This window comes from Bombus terrestris, chromosome 1, assembly GCF_910591885.1.
Source record: "Bombus terrestris chromosome 1, iyBomTerr1.2, whole genome shotgun sequence".
Taxonomy (NCBI): Eukaryota; Metazoa; Arthropoda; class Insecta; order Hymenoptera; family Apidae; genus Bombus; species Bombus terrestris.
Genome location: NC_063269.1, coordinates 5,942,306 through 5,958,215, shown reverse-complemented (window position 1 = coordinate 5,958,215; position 15,910 = coordinate 5,942,306). Strand labels below are relative to the sequence as shown.

General features: G+C 35.6%; 3 protein-coding genes across 7 annotated transcripts; 2 read left to right on the top strand and 1 right to left on the bottom strand.

Moving 5' to 3' along the window:
* Window positions 1-4: 4 nt before the first annotated feature.
* On the top strand, window positions 5-5,816 carry LOC100645551. Of its 5 annotated transcripts, none has more exons than XM_012310534.3 (5): window positions 86-177; window positions 328-501; window positions 1,472-1,733; window positions 3,538-4,412; window positions 4,780-5,816. In XM_012310534.3, exons 4-5 carry the CDS (start codon window positions 3,542-3,544, stop codon window positions 5,322-5,324), a joined length of 1,416 nt encoding a protein of 471 aa, XP_012165924.2. In that variant the 5' UTR covers window positions 86-177; window positions 328-501; window positions 1,472-1,733; window positions 3,538-3,541; the 3' UTR covers window positions 5,325-5,816. The 5 variants fall into 5 exon arrangements, with proteins under 5 accessions (XP_012165930.1, XP_048262758.1, XP_012165924.2 ...); XM_048406789.1 differs by having other exon boundaries at window positions 4,777-5,816; XM_012310540.3 differs by lacking the exon at window positions 328-501 and having other exon boundaries at window positions 5-177; window positions 4,777-5,816.
* Window positions 5,817-8,163: 2,347 nt separating this feature from the next.
* Window positions 8,164-12,002, bottom strand: LOC100645667 (haloacid dehalogenase-like hydrolase domain-containing 5). The gene is made up of 4 exons (XM_012310567.3): window positions 11,872-12,002; window positions 11,560-11,806; window positions 10,019-10,836; window positions 8,164-9,936 (listed from the first exon to the last, which is right to left on the bottom strand). The coding sequence occupies exons 2-4, from the start codon at window positions 11,614-11,616 to the stop codon at window positions 9,624-9,626; spliced, it is 1,188 nt and encodes a 395-aa protein (XP_012165957.1). The 5' UTR covers window positions 11,617-11,806; window positions 11,872-12,002; the 3' UTR covers window positions 8,164-9,623.
* Window positions 12,003-12,225: 223 nt separating this feature from the next.
* Window positions 12,226-15,616, top strand: LOC100645902 (eukaryotic translation initiation factor 2D). Its single transcript, XM_003393160.4, has 8 exons — window positions 12,226-12,830; window positions 12,920-13,307; window positions 13,383-14,009; window positions 14,081-14,226; window positions 14,395-14,475; window positions 14,547-14,751; window positions 14,831-14,999; window positions 15,073-15,616. The coding sequence occupies exons 1-8, from the start codon at window positions 12,775-12,777 to the stop codon at window positions 15,147-15,149; spliced, it is 1,749 nt and encodes a 582-aa protein (XP_003393208.1). The 5' UTR covers window positions 12,226-12,774; the 3' UTR covers window positions 15,150-15,616.
* Window positions 15,617-15,910: the final 294 nt, after the last annotated feature.

The window sequence follows — 15,910 nt, the reverse complement described above, 5'->3', positions numbered from 1 at the left end:
TCGAGAGTGTCGGGAAAGAGAATTAACTGCAGCGATCTATCTCGCTATCAGACGATGTTCATTATATCTTTTGCCCTATTGCTTCTTTTTCTAAAATCCATAGCGCGAGCGTAATGCGCTAATAAAGTAGTACGACGCGAGCACGATCTCTAACCAAAGCAATTTTTGTCGAGTCAGGTAAGTAGTCCACGAGATGTTTAATTTCCGAGATTCGTGTCGACGAGAGACTTGCATCTACAATGACGTCGCGTCGTTGTGAGCAATCGTTCGAAAGCCAGCACAAACAAAATGCTTAAACTATCGTTTGATTTGCTTGTGTTTCCACAGAAATCCTTCGACGTTTGCTTCGTATCCGATTTACGGAACAACATACTGTCGACTCCAGCTGACCCACTTCTTCCATTAATTAACGCTTTTCTTCGAAAGTTACACGATGCAAAAGTTTCCACGATGCTGCAAAATTAACCTACGATCTACGTTCGAGAATTTTGGGCCGAAAACGTAAATAAGCTCGCGCAGCCTTCGGGCCATTCGCGCGACTTGTGTAGTATGTACTACGGGCTGTGCCCGTAGTATTTACGTTTGGTCCGATCATCTACTACGGGCTATATCCGTAATATTTACGTCTGGGCCGATCATAATACTACGGGCTATGCCCGTAGTTGTAGGTTAAGGGGTTAAATAGATGCGTAAAATCGTTTTACATTTGCGTTACAGCGTTACATATATAGTTACATCAATAACTGCTTCTTTCATGCTCGATGATAGCCTCGGATCTTTCACGGTTCGTGGATAGATCGAGGAAACAGGATTAACAAAAATGGTGCATCGGATCCGACTTATTAATTTTCCCATAAAAATCGAGCAACAGTTCTTCTCTTTGAGTCTGTTATTCCCGTAGTGCACAGCTAGTCGAGACTCGTGCGACTCGTACGCGCTCGAATGATCGCGGAAAAAGTGATTTAACATCCGCAATTGCGGAAGAACGACATTTCTCAAAGATTATACGAGTGTAAGCTACACAATTACACGTTTCATCGATGCTTAAGACCTTGTCGTTTAACAATTAGAAGGTACGATCGCGATGACGGTAGAAAATGATGGAAGAGTTAAAGATATAGATGACCTTGAAACGCTCTTGACATTTTCTACCAGTATTAAATACATTCTACTATTGTTATCGAAATAGAAAGATAAAAACAAAATAAAAATATTTTCATTCATGAATAAAAATAGATCTCCCTATATAGGCGTGGTCAAACAATCGGAGAATCCTAATTAATCGCACGGTAACTGGCTCGGGATCGTTTTACGCTCTTTGCCCGATTTCTACTCGCAGTTCACTTTCTCCTCGAACATTCGTGACAAAAGAGCAGGAACCATTTTTCAGGGAAAAGATTCAAAATGGTCCCGGAAGGCCGCTCGACGAATTGAAAGTAATACGGATTGATTTAACACCAATTTCATCCAGGTAACGAACGACAAGGGGTCGGGATTACAAGCTCGACGAGAAGGTAGGGAGCGTGGTCGAAGTGAATGGCTTTCTCATCGGATCCGTGGATCTTCAGTATTCCTGGTTCCAGTCGGACCGATGGACGGTCTCCTCTCGCGTGCTATTTGCTACATCGGCCGGATCGGTCTGCTCGATGTTCGATGTTCGATCGTAACTGAGAAACTTGCGACGGGACGAAAAATTTAGTGTTCGAACGTCCGGCACGTTTTTTGCCAACTGTGTGAGTAAAAATAATTTTTATACGTTTCTAATTTAACGATGTTACAATTCGATTTAATATGTCTCGAAACAATTCCATCTTCGTCTGCTGATAAATTGACATACATTAACAAGTATTGTGTTTCTAAGAATTTACCACGAAATAATTGAATTAACTATGCGATACCAGCTCGGTTTCGTTTTTCGTGTACAGTTCCGTAGAATAGTTATCATTCACGGTACACGGCATTTCTGTTTCTTTTCCATGTACGTTCCTATGAGCGATCTTGGAGAGATCTATGCAGCACGATCTCAATGTATTCCGACGTTGAAAAGTTAGTTTGCTTTTCAAGTCTGACAAAGCACACGTTTCACGAATGGTGTCAACGGTCGCTGTCAATCGACAGAAAAGAAATCAAGGCGTTTTTCGAATTTCGGCCAATAGCTGAATTCGTAATGGATTAACGGTCTTTTAGAAAGTTTCGCGGATAAGAATTCCAACTTTTTGTAGATAAACCACAAAATTTCCATATCTTGGTTTCGAAGATTGCCATTAATAACTGTTAACTAAAGACCAATAAAAAAGAACGTTCGACAGCATAGATACGAGTATAAATACACGGAGGAACCTCTATTTATCTCTGTTTTATTTCGAATAGAAGATTATCGAACACGGAATTGGCGATCTTTCATATTTGGTCGATTGAGATAAAAATGAAAGAGAAAAAAAATGATTGGAAAAATTGAGAGACGACCCTGAACTCTGGATGAAGAGCAGTGTACGCACGTGGACTGCTTTTTAAACGTAGCCACTCTCTCCGAACGACTTTTTCCGCCGTTTCATCCGAGACATTTCGATAGTTTTCTCTACAATGATTCATCGTCTCTTTTTCACCGAGCTCTCGAGCGTTCATTAAAAATTCCACTTTAAAGATCGGCTTTGAGATATTTATAGCCAACATCCTACCATCCAAAATCTGCGTTTCATGCCCTGTGGTAATGTCTTGATTCATAATTCGCCGGCTTATTACGCCAAATTCAAATATTCCGGATGTTTCATGCATGTATTTACGATCTTCTCGAATGGAAACATGAAAGATATATGAGTTTCTGGATAAATCGTTAAACGTCTTACGAGCAAGATGCTCTGTCAAGGCTTGGACGATAGAAGAAACAATAGTATGTAATCTTAACAAGGTGGTAGAGGAAGTATTCTCATCGGGAAACGATTAATGGAAGCGTATTTCATGTCAGCGTGGCTGCATTCACCTTGACCGAAGAAAGTGTTACACCGGTCTTTAACCCGTGCCGGTCGATTCATGAATGTACATTGTACGACTATATCGGTACGTCTACTTTTACCGTATCGATTATTCGATGCTCGTACTTTTTGATTGAATCGCAATTCGAGTCAAAAACGCGGTATTAGTAGTAAAAATGTTACGAGATACTGTTCAGTTTTTTTTCTCACACGAAAGTAAGAACAAGTTGTTGAAAAGTAGAATAGATAACAGAAGAAAGGTGTTGGTTGATAATCATTCTAAACGCGTAACGACATCGGTGTGAACATTTCTGCGTAACTAGTTTCTTTCTCCTCTTTGACCAGCAGCCATATAAGTGGAACGATTCGAGAGTATGTAGTTCTTCCTGCTTACTAATCGGTCTAACTATGAACGCAAATTGAAACTGTCGATCAACAAACTTCTAAAAGAGTAAAAGTCTCTATATCGAATTCTATAGATAAAAATATCTATGTATTTCACGACGTACAGGAATTTGGACTTGACAAACTGTCGGAGAGTCAGTAGGTTTTCCATTAATTTCAGAACCATGAACGCGGCAACGATCTTGTTGGTCCTCGTGATAGGATTAGCCTACGGTCAATTGAATTTCGAGGGTAACCCGTTGACGGAGGATACCGAGTACACGGCTGTGGAATCACGATTCTCCGAAAAAACTGCAGGACAACAGGAAACCACGGTGGACGTGATCAATGCTTCGGCAGAATCTCCTCAAAACGTTCATCTACTATTCTCAGACGTTAAAAACTCATCCCAGTATGCAAATCCGACAAAAACTTCCATCGATGATCATCCAGTGAATCATACGTGGTCGCACCTTGAAAGGCAACAGAGGATCGTTCAATCGGGTCGTCATCTGTCTGCGAATACGTACAATCAAGGAATCGCCTCCGTCAACAACGTTGAAGTTGCCTTGAACTCTTTTCTTAATTCGAAGACGCCAGAGGAATCACGTCTGTCTTTGGACCATTATCTACAAAGCCGAGAAATCCCTCAGAATGCCAAAGCAATAATCACCAATCAACAGCAATTAACGCAACAGCCAGTAACACGTGTTAATCAGGAGACCGTGTCTTCTCCGGTGAACCAACACTTGACTGCGCAACTCATGCAACAAAGGCAGGCGCCGCAAACTTTTCCAGTTGGCCAACCAGCTAATCAACCGACCTACGGTGCGCCTGTGAACTCGGTGGATCTTCGTTCGACTATGTCAAATCCGGCAACCGCGTCACTGATGCAGCAACAGCAGATGTTACAACCGTACGCATCTGGAATTCAGGCAAGGAACGACGTCTACTATCCTGGATGGTATCAACGCGTAAGAAGGGTGCGTGGAAAGCCGTTTCCCTATGCGCAATCCAGGGGTGGTCCAGGATTCTACGCCGGTCCAGTTCCTCCAGGTGATATATTACTAACGCGTTCGTAATCGAGAATTAATTAAAAAGGAATTAACGAGACTAAGCTGCGCGTGAAAGAAACTTTCTTATACGGATATTCTGGATGTTTGAAAATCTTATTGAATCTGCTAATTAACACGAGATACGTCAACTATGACGGTGAAACAGGTTTAGCAATCGAGAATTGTATCTCGATTACTAAATCCTGTAATTTAGGGAAACTTCTCTTAACGCAATTCGCATTGTAAGAGGCCATTAATTAGGGAATTTGTGAGAGTTTTCTTATCCAATGCCGTAATTGATAATTTTCACTCGAGATAAATATTCACTTTAATTAGCAACTAATTTTGCAATTGACTTTCTCAAGCAGTGCCGTTCAAGCAGAAAGGCCCACCCATTGAAGTAATCTACACGAAGCCACCAGGATTTCATCGTGGGCCACCACCTATCAGCAACCCTCCGGTTCCGTACGAAGACGCTAGTGCTTGGTTCCCTGAAGCTGATCATCCACCGTCAACCAAAGATGTTTACTATTCTCAGCTATACGCTCAATCCTATGATCCTTATTATTACAATTATATCGCCAAAACGGGCAAAATAAATCCTCATCTGTACGGCAAATTAGGTAAGTATCACGAAGAAGAAGGGGACGGTATCTGGGGAGAATTGTATCGAGGATTCAAGAAACACGGCCTGAAAAATATCATGACACCAACGTTTCTCTTGGGAATGACTCTCCCTGTGGTCACTCTGATGCTCACGGCTCTCGTACAGAAAAGGTCTCTGTCCAGATCGGATTCGAGAGAATTGACAATGGAGAACAAGATCCAGGATTATTTAGAACAAGTTCAGAAAGCCGTGGAATGTTACGAGAAGAAACGTAGGAAGAGGAACACGAGTACAGATGAGTGTTAGAATTATGATTGATTTTATTAATTTATTGAATGTGGATATCGAATGGGTAATAGATGAAACGGAAAGGATATCTAGAAATCGTGTACATATTTCGTGTAACATATTAACGAGGGAAATGCTCGTAAGATTGTGTAGAACAGAGAGTGATTTCTCTTACAAATGATTCTCTGTCGCAGTCGGTGGTTTATAGCGAGTGATTAATTACATAAAATCGCGGTAGACCATCACGAGATATCAATGGGGAGAAGGTGACAGTGAAACGTCTCCCGCGACGAGAGTGGCTAAACGTGAGAAGCAAACTTTCGCGGGTCAATTATCTACGACCCTATTCGCATCCGCGTGGGTGTGCAACTCGCGGATAGTAAGATTAATTACCAATGATATCGAGCTACTTTTACTTTTCTAACAAACTACTCGACCACGAGTGGATTAGTAGTAGCGGCTTTGATTATAAACGATGCAATTGGGAAATACAAAAACGTTGAAACTTTATTATAGAGTATTTCTTTAGTTCCTTTATTACCGTACTTTAAATGTCTTGTCTTCTTCGTCTTCTCTTTTCTTCAAGCGGGAAAAGGCTTTCAAATGTACAGTAATCTTCGGACCATATTCCAGTTATGTATGCTCAGACGAGCCTTGAATTTTGAATTAGGAATGACATCCGCGACTTTACTGCACCGCAAGGCGTGCATCATGGCACAGAAATGAATAACCGGTTTGTCCATTTATGGACGAGCCGAGCAAAGTGTTACGCATCGATTTCGACGAAATTTTGACCAGAGATCTACAAATTTCGGTTCATTATTACTTTCATTTATTATTTAATTAATAAGTATTAATTTCTCATGCTTCTCTTACATTTTCTAGGCTAATGAACGGTACAAAAGGAACATAAAGGGTCCATAAAAAAGTCAATGCATAACATACAAAAGTACGATCCCCTTACTAGGTGTCAGTGGTTTTACTCATCAACCTTGATTAACAATCTTACAACCTGTTTCGCAAACTGGATCAGTGAACGCAACATTCTCATTATGGATGTCATTTATCTGTTACAAGAAATCGAATTACTTTTATTTCATACTTGAGGTCATATCAATATAAATTTGGTGAATCATTTCCGTTTTACTGCAATCTTTTATCATCAATCTTTTACTTTAAAAAGTCTCACAAATACGATGATCATACGGTACGTTTTTAATTCCGTTCACGGGCTGACGTAACTCGAGTACACAACGCTGATTAGTAACGCGGCGATGAGGTCAATTACGATAACTCAAGCATTAATGAACTCGTAAATTAAGATCATGTGCGATGGAGCGGCACGTTTGGTGTCCAAGAAAAGGCTCACGCAAAGCTCATCCCGAAGAAATCTCGGTCGATTTCTTCTGCTGCCGGAAATGTGTAAATAAAACCGTGCTACTTAGCTCGTTAGGTTTTACTGATTGCTGGTAAGGATATATTTTTAACCCAAAAAGGCGAGACACCCGTCGAATCTTTAGGTGACACTTCAAATAGCTCACATACTTGCTTGAAACCGGTTCTTCTGTCGTCAACTTGCACTCTAAACACAAAAAGACCACTTATGATTACTTTTTTAATCGTGGATTGTAGAAAACTGTAGACTCGTGTACCGTGAAAAACTATTTCTTATCTTCATCTTCATACATTTACATTGGTAATTAATATAAAAATGTCAATCGTAATTATTGAACTCGGAAATGCATGCATTCAAACAAACATCCATGAACTCTTGATAAACCTTTCAACGTGAAACTAAATTTATTCTTCGCGAACAGCGATGAACCGATATGTAATTGAATTATTTCATCAAACGATTGACGGTTTAATTCACAGGTCATGAGACCCAGACGTCTTGCATGTTCCACCATAATGAGAAGCAATGACTAATTTCGACTCAATTTTCTGCACACCATCTAAAAAAAATAGCATTATTCAATGTGCATCTTTAGCTTCTCTATGCAGCGCATTCTTCTGTCTACTTACCGACATTCCGCTCGAAAAGCAGCAGAGAAAGTAAGTACATGAAAGACGATAACGCGAAGGGAAACACTTTCATCCGACGAAACTCCAGCGTAAGATTGCATCGTTGCTCATGAAAAGATCGGTAGTTTGTTAACGAAAAATATATTATATATTTTGTTGCATCTAGTTTCTATAATTACACCTTGTTGCGGTAGGCAGAAGAGAATCTTTGTTGTTGTCGTTTGTGTTTGTTCCAATAGCAATGATTGAAACCCAAAGTAACGCGACAAATCATACAAATCGTTTTCGATACGAAAATATACCATTAAAACGAAAATTAATTTCATTAATCATTTAAACGTCGTTAAAAAATATTTATAATGGAAATTAATTTATCACGTTGTCACTTTTTCACGAGGTAAAAATCAAAACGTGCAATAAAAGAAAATATAGGTTCAATGAACGCTTCGTTCATTTAACTAAGTAGAGTGTAAGATTCGTGTCGAACAACAAATAAAAAAAGGATAAATATGGAAAATTTTTATACGTGTCTTTCATTTTCCACGTGATAGATCCACAAGCGATGCTCGAAGATGATCTTCGAGAGGAAATCGAAATTCCTTTTGACATTATCTTTTTTTTTCTTTTTTTTTCCGGAAAAAGGTTTTAAAGAATTATTTCTTGGCACAATCTGTGACTTTCATGCAATAAATAGGTAAAGAAATTCACTAGTGACAATGCAGAAATAATGAACATAAGTAATCACAAAATTTACTAAAGCTTATTCTAATTGTATTTATAAAAGTCACAGATTGTTTTATGGATAAGGTTCCTATAAAATAATTTTTATAACTAAAAAACAATGTAATTCTGTATTGCTTTCAATCTTGCAACACTCTACAATATGATGTACGTATAATTGCGTATAATTGCCCTTCGTTATCTACAGCATTACTAATTTCGCGCAGCGCTATTCTTTATCGCTAGCAGAAACAATGTTTTCTCTTTTTTCCTCTCTTATAATTCGTTAAAACGTTAATTCTTATAACGTTAAAACAAGTTATCGACCGACTACTACAAATGTTCATCATCGGTTTGATTCTATGTAGGTCAGTCTTCGCCTCAATAGACGTCTTGGTATATTTTTTATTTTCATTTCATTTCTGTGTGGTCTATTTATTTCATTTTTATGATCTATGATCAACTGAATCAAATTCTTCTATATAGTGTGCGTTTATAATATTTCATAGAACTCATTTGATGCACATTGATAGAACATTTGTGGTCTTTTCTCTGTTCTTTAAATTATTATACATGTATATAATGATCGAGGTGAAATTGTTTAATAATTTGGTAACTAATTCATTCACGCCTCATTCAATAACGCATCATTACTACGGGTCGGTACAATTATGCACGGTGAAACTGTTTGGTAGGACTAGACAAGATTCTGTATATAAAGCGATATTCACTAGTGAATGTTAAACAGAATAGTTTAAATAATCTGTCTATCACTAGATTACAATTGTCTTCGATTGAAACACAGCGCATTCTATGAACATCGCATTTTGCTATTTTTTCTCATTTTTAATTCATTTCATGAAGCGCGATCGAACGCTTTTTACGTACTCAGGACTATTAGGAAAATCTTCCGGCTGTTTTTCCGGAGATATAAACGTAAGATTTACCCTCACGATATAATATCAAACGATACGATTATGAAATGAAACATTAAAAAATCTAATTATCACATGATAATTAACATGATTAAAAATGGAACTAAAAATTGTTTTGTATACGTTCGATATATGAGTGTATATATATATATATACATATAACATTATCTTCGAACATTTTTCTAAATATTATAATTGTATAACATAAATAATATCGAGTATACATAAAAATCTCTATAAATTGAAATATCACTTCAGCTATAATTAATATGTCTAATGTACAAGCTTGTACTGCCCGCAAATATGATTGACTCACAATGATAAATAAAGATTTTGTAACTAATTAGCGTAAGATTACATTAGACACAATTCTTTTTCCCCCTTTTTTGATAAGATGGTATAAATGGCAAATAAAAATGACGAGAACGATTTAAAAAGTAAAACGCTCAATAAAGTATAGTGTCTATGCAATCAATTACAGCTTTCTACAGCTCTTGCCTCAAAAAAAGGCTGACGAAATTAACGTAATACTTACATTACCGAAGAAATATCTAATTTCTCTTGTTTTCTTTCCCCTTAATCGATATTAGCATGTGAACACTCCAAGTCTAAAAATACATTCTATATATATTTTAATTCAGTCGAATTTTTCCTCCTTAAACGCGACTTTAATAGCTTCGCCAACATGTTCCACTACGAATGCAGGCTTGATCAGGCCTTCTTCGACTGGTAAGAAATCTCTAGGATTATGTTCCGGTATAAAATCCGAATCTCGTTTATGAACACCAGTTTCAACTAAAATACTAATACAAGCTTTTGCGCTAGGCGGAGTGATATCCTTGTTCAGTAGTATTTTCAGTTTATCAGACTTTAATGCTTCATCTTTCGCGGAATATGCCAGATATTTATCATACAAATTTGCACCAAAAATATCGGTATTGATGTTATCTCTGTAAAATTATATTGAATTTAATACTCATTTTAATTTAAAAAATTATGTTAGTTTTTTGATATCTTCAAAGTATTAATTACCCAATAGCATATATGGTATCAACATTATGATCTATTCCAATACTTCTGGCATGCTCATGGAGCAACTGATTTGCATAATAGTATGTAACTTCACTAGGCTTTCCAATTAGAGCAGAATATATCATATCTTTTCTTGTAATCTTTTTATACAAAGATTCCAGACATAACAGGAAAGCACCATGCCCATATCTAGGAATTGGTGCTTCTGATACCCACAATAAATCCATATTACATGCCAATACTGGAATGTGTGGATATGGGATATTATCAGATAAACCAGCAGGCATGCCATTAGTCATTAAAAGATCTACCATTAGCTGCAATGGGGTTTCCCAAAAAATTGGTTCGCTAAATAACACAATGCCTTCTATTGCAGGAAACTTTGGATCCACAGGACCACATAGTGGATTTCTCTTTTTCACATTTACATAGTCTAAAGATGGGAAGTTTTTAACTAGTTCCTGAATAGTTATTGTTTTTTTGAAACCCAATTCTTTAGCTATTTCTTTAACTGGCCCTTGTCCAGTTATTAATACTTGTTTATTATGAAATTGTTCGAATAATTTTAATGGTGAATGAGCCATAACAACTTGTGATTCTTTCACTTCAATTCCTATCCATTTAGATAAATCTGCTGCCTTTTGACTACGCAATGCATTTCCACTGTTAGTAACAAACACAGTTGGTACACGAAATTTGCCATCTTTTCCTTTAAGTTGTTTAAAAGCTTCTGGTACAGGTGGCAATACATTTTTGCCACGCACTATTACGCCATCAATATCAAAGAGTAAACCAAATTTTGGTTTAGAACTTAGATGCTGAAAATCAAGAAACTTCTTAAATATAATAATCCTCCAAAAAGAAAATTTCGCTAATATTCATTATTTTTTGTATCTTTATATGTATAAATGAGACTAATGCTCTTTATATGTTTCATAAGGGGATCTATAGTTACTTCATATTTTTGGAGCAAGATATTAAAACAGCTACACATGACCTTGAAGTAAGATGTAAAAATATACTCATGTTATGAATGCTATGCAATATATTTTTATACTAGCACATAAAGCAATGTCTGATAAATTTTGCATCATTTGTCTTGATTAGCATTATAATTATAATCTAGAGTTAATTTTTACGCAATGTGTTGCAAAAAATTATATATACATAATATACATTTCTTATTTTTCAATTAAAATAATAATTAATAAGAGTTTACACTAAATTCGTTAATAATTTATAGCAAAAACTGTTTATAAAAATTCAAATTTTTAAATAAAAGGCAATTCGTTTTGATTCGTTTTTTTTAAACGTCATTTGAAGAAAGAAGAAGAAAAAGAATAAGGTAAAGAATAGAATTATCAATAAACGTAAATCTTTTCACGTAATCGAATAAATAAATTATTACTACACTCTCAATTTGCATTAGTAGAATGAATTCAATTTTATTAATCTATGACATAAACAAAAGAAGGTATGTATTACTTTGGAATACAGTAACTAGAATCGAATATAACAATGGTGTATGAAATGTAACTCACTCTAACCCCCGTAAACCTTGCGATGTCTGGCCGTAACAATATCTTCATAATTGCCATTCTGTCAGTGGCAAATGTAAGTAAGGATATAGCGATAATATCTTAAAGTTGCACTATATTCAAAGGTTACTTCTCATAAATTGATTATGCATAATGCAACGTTTTGAGGTTATAATGATCTACAGATCGCACAGTATATTTGATCGTGTTTTTCCCGCGTGCCGTAAGAGGACACAGTTTATATTACATACTACAAAATACAACTAACATTATTATCATGTATGATACATAATGTCTTTTGTTTTTGACACAAACTTCTTCTGAATCAATTGAAGAAAGGATTCATCCAGATGAATTTCTAGATAAATGCTTATTTGTATAAATATCTCATATTTAAATGGAGTTCAATTAACTAAGATTAAAAGTAAAGTAGATCCCATAGTCATATACACTATACGCAGGTCCGACAACTCCTATGAAGGTGGGTGTTATCATTTTGCTCACGATTTGATATAGCCTAGTTCCTTTATTAACCGCATGGCGCTACAACAAAATTCCTCAATGGATATCACAGGTGTATACGACCATGACGCATATATGCGTCTGGATCATATAAACAGGTCTCAACGCTCATCTAAATAGATTAGGGCAAACCGTCCGAAAATTGAAACGTGAAAAATCAACATGAAAGATACGAATGTGTGGTGGCCCAGCGACAGCTTCTTAAGAATTTTGTTGTAGCGCCATGCGGTTAATGAGGGAACTAATATAGATCAAAATGATAACAGCCCCCACCACCAAAAATTAGACGAATTGCTGGATCTGTACCTGTGTCGATTCGAATGTTGATAACTATACTACCAACTGTCAGCAGAAAGATGACAGTGTTATTATATCTTTTTATGTAGCATTTTCGTATTAATGTATTAACAGATACGTTGGAAAAATTGTTAACGCTTATTGATCCTACTCAATTCCTTGTCATAAATTTTTTTATATTAATTGTTGATTTTTGCGATCTATTGATCAACCATTGTACGCATGTTTCATGCGGAATAGTTGCGTCGTAACAAAGTTTAGTTATCTTGATTAGAACTACGACGATTAAAAAAGCAGATAAAGGGTTGGATAACCTGTATCTCGAATATAGCCGAATTTTTAACAGTGTACTTTCGGATTTTTTAACTCATTTCTTTTTTGTATTTTCACTACATCAAAATGTTTATAAAACCATTTAAAGTAAAATCTAACAATCAATTGAAAGGAACAGAAAGGTTAGTATAATCTGATTGTTTAGTTATAGTGAATTATATGTACAAGAAATTATATGTATATTAATGAATTCTATATTATTTATGACCAGGAAAAAATTATGCGAAGAAATTTTAGCAGCATATCCGACGCTGACAGATGAAGAAACGCAATCGTTGATTCCTAAGAAAGAGACGATAAGCGTTATGAAAATTTTAACTTACAGTGGCCACTCAGGAAAAGTATATTGTGTAGCTAAAATACCCATGTTTTTCCAACTTGAATCTTTGCATCAGGCATTGTTACCTACTATATTCACTTTATGGCATCATCCAAATTTGTTAAGGACTTTTACAACCTATCCTCCAGTTGTAACAAAACTAGCTGGAGGTGCAAATTTAATGTTACCTGGAGTCAGTATCAAGGAGCCTGTAACGTTATATTCTTTTGGAAAATTACAAAAGGGTACACCTGTTTCAGTAAATACAGATGATAATAAGGTACATTATTATAAAAGTTTATTCTTATTTTACTATAGTTATAAAGAGGTATAATTATAATTCTTTTTGGCCTAGGCACCAGTTGCTGTTGGCTTTACCGCTCTTTGTAGTGAAGACATGTATATGGCTGGGGGACACGGAAAATGTGTAGAAATTATACATGTAATAGGTGATACACTTTGCCAATTAGGGAAGCCTCCTGTAAGGCCAGACTTAGGACCACCAAATATTGATACAGATAATGATAAATTGGAAAATATAAATGAAATAAGTGAGCCAAGTAATGATAATAATGAAGAATCACTTGTTGAAATAATGGATGATTTAGAAATAAATAATGATAGAGTATCAGAGATTGAATCTCCTTGTGAGGAAGAAAATAAAATAGAGGAATCTGATGAAATAAAAAATTTATCTAGTGGTCAAGAAGAAGCAACTGTGGATCCACTAAAGGAAATGGACAGTTTGTTAGAATATTGCTTTTTAAAAGCTTGCAAAACTTCAGTAAAATCTAATGATTTACCTATGTTGACATCCAATTTCTTTAAAAACCATTTAATAGCTGCATGTCCATCAGATAAGAACATAGATATAAAAAAATCTCGGTATAAAAAGCTATCATTGTTTTTAGCAGAAATGAAAGCAAAAGGTATTATTAACACTTCTGTAACTAAAGGTGTTGAAAGTATATTATCGATTAAGGTAAGATTTTTTAATGGAAGTTTGTTGGAACATAACTTGCTCTTAATATAATTGTGCTATACCTTTTATAGTTTAATCATCCTCTTATAAAAGAACTAGTCATTGTGGAAGAACATACACCCGTTCAGGAGCCAGTTGTTTCTAATGCAGCAGTTGTCTCCGAATGTTATAAAGTAACTGCCGATGTTTTGCCAGTACTATCAAAATTCAGATATGAGTGAGTATAGTGTCACACTCAGGATATGTCATGTTGCCGCGATACAATAATTGCAAAAAGAATGATTTTCTCTGCAGAGCAGAAGTTGACAACTGTTACATCATATACCATTATGCTGTATTATATGACACGAATTATATACATTTTACTCCCATACAATGATTGCAGAAAAGGGGACATTATGAAAAGAGCTGAAATCAGAAAATGTTTTACTGAATATGTGAGAGCGGAGAATCTTCAAGATGGAAAGTAAGCAGTGCTTAGTCGATTATATGTTTTATCGTGATTTGGTATGATCATTTAATTGGTTTTGTTTATAGGATACTGAAATTAAACCCGCAACTCGCAGGTATTATGAAAACCAAAGCGAATGTGGAAACTGTGTTGATGGAGGATGGAATAAATAAGTTTATTGGACGTATGACGCATATGCACGAAGTCACTTTAGCTGGAAATAAATTGTTACACACGGGCAAATTGGAACCTATTGACATGAGAGTCACCGTCCGATCCGGTGGTAAGAAGGTACAGTAATTGATGTCGAAAATTACAATACGTACAATATTATGGAAACGTTAATATTTATTTAATACTTATATTACAGGTTACGCTAGTAAACAATTTAGAAACATTTGGTATAAATTCTAAAGAGTTCAGCAAGGAATGCCAGAGCATTGGAGCGAGTGCAACAATTACGGATGAACCAGGGAAGAAAACTCCGAGTGTTCTGGTTCAAGGGAATCAGATTTTATACGTGTACAAATTACTTACGGGTAAGTAGTGAATTAACGTTTTATGAGATATAAACATCTTTATGCTTAAGTCAAGTGAATGTTAATTTTTCAGAAAAATATCAAATAAAGAAGAATTATATAAGAGGATTAGAGTTCGCCCCAAAGAAGCAAGGTTCTCATAAAAAATAGGTTGCCTGTCAAAAATTATCACGTGATAGATGTAGCGTTACGTCAAATTTTACTTCATAAACGATTAAATTTTTATTTATTTCTGATACGAAACTTTCCTGTTACAAGATTAAATTTTTACAGAATCATTTAAGAATTTCTCGACTATCAAAAAGACTATATATAGTTTTCATGAATGATACTATGTTGAATAAACGTTTATTAGTAAACATAGGCAGCATTTCTGTTTACATCAAAGCCGTCTGATGCCGCTACATCAATCGATGTTACTACTTGATATTTCAATTTAGGACGTCCTTAATTCCAAATATATGTATGCTGCCACCTCAATATATTTCTTTCTAAAAATATTTTTTATTAGGTGTTTCACTAATTCATTAATTACTAACATTGAATATCGAATACAAGAAAACTTCTATGAATTGTAATTACAATTCGACTGATCAATAAATAAATTCGCAACGAAATTTTATAGTTATTTATCTATCCCTAATCTTTGATAAACGATCAGAACAAAAATAAAATGAAAGAAAACTGATGACTGGATGAAAAAAGAATCGGGAATCGAAGTTTGTTAATATAATTTATTGTATATCGAGGTTTCAACATGGAAAAGTACAAATATTGCAATATAGGGCCCGCGAGCTCTCCTCGGGTGGGAGGGAGGGAGGGAGGGAGGAGGGTACGATTCACAGGAAGGAGAGACAACGCACGTTTAAGATATCTCGAGAATTTTTTCTTCATTTGTTCTGACGAAAATG

Excerpts from the sequence above, each read along its gene's own strand:
- LOC100645667 (XM_012310567.3), bottom strand. The coding sequence starts at position 11,616 with ATGGCAATTATGAAGATATTGTTACGGCCAGACATCGCAAGGTTTACG. Across the intron at positions 10,837-11,559 it reads CAAGGTTTACGGGGGTTAGA|CATCTAAGTTCTAAACCAAA; the intron begins GTGAGTTACATT and ends CTTGATTTTCAG. Across the intron at positions 9,937-10,018 it reads GATACCATATATGCTATTGG|AGATAACATCAATACCGATA; the intron begins GTAATTAATACT and ends ATAATTTTACAG.
- LOC100645551 (XM_048406801.1), top strand. The coding sequence starts at position 3,542 with ATGAACGCGGCAACGATCTTGTTGGTCCTCGTGATAGGATTAGCCTAC. Across the intron at positions 4,413-4,776 it reads CGCCGGTCCAGTTCCTCCAG|CAGTGCCGTTCAAGCAGAAA; the intron begins GTGATATATTAC and ends GACTTTCTCAAG.
- LOC100645902 (XM_003393160.4), top strand. The coding sequence starts at position 12,775 with ATGTTTATAAAACCATTTAAAGTAAAATCTAACAATCAATTGAAAGGA. Across the intron at positions 14,010-14,080 it reads AAAGTATATTATCGATTAAG|TTTAATCATCCTCTTATAAA; the intron begins GTAAGATTTTTT and ends TACCTTTTATAG. Across the intron at positions 14,227-14,394 it reads CTATCAAAATTCAGATATGA|AAAAGGGGACATTATGAAAA; the intron begins GTGAGTATAGTG and ends CAATGATTGCAG.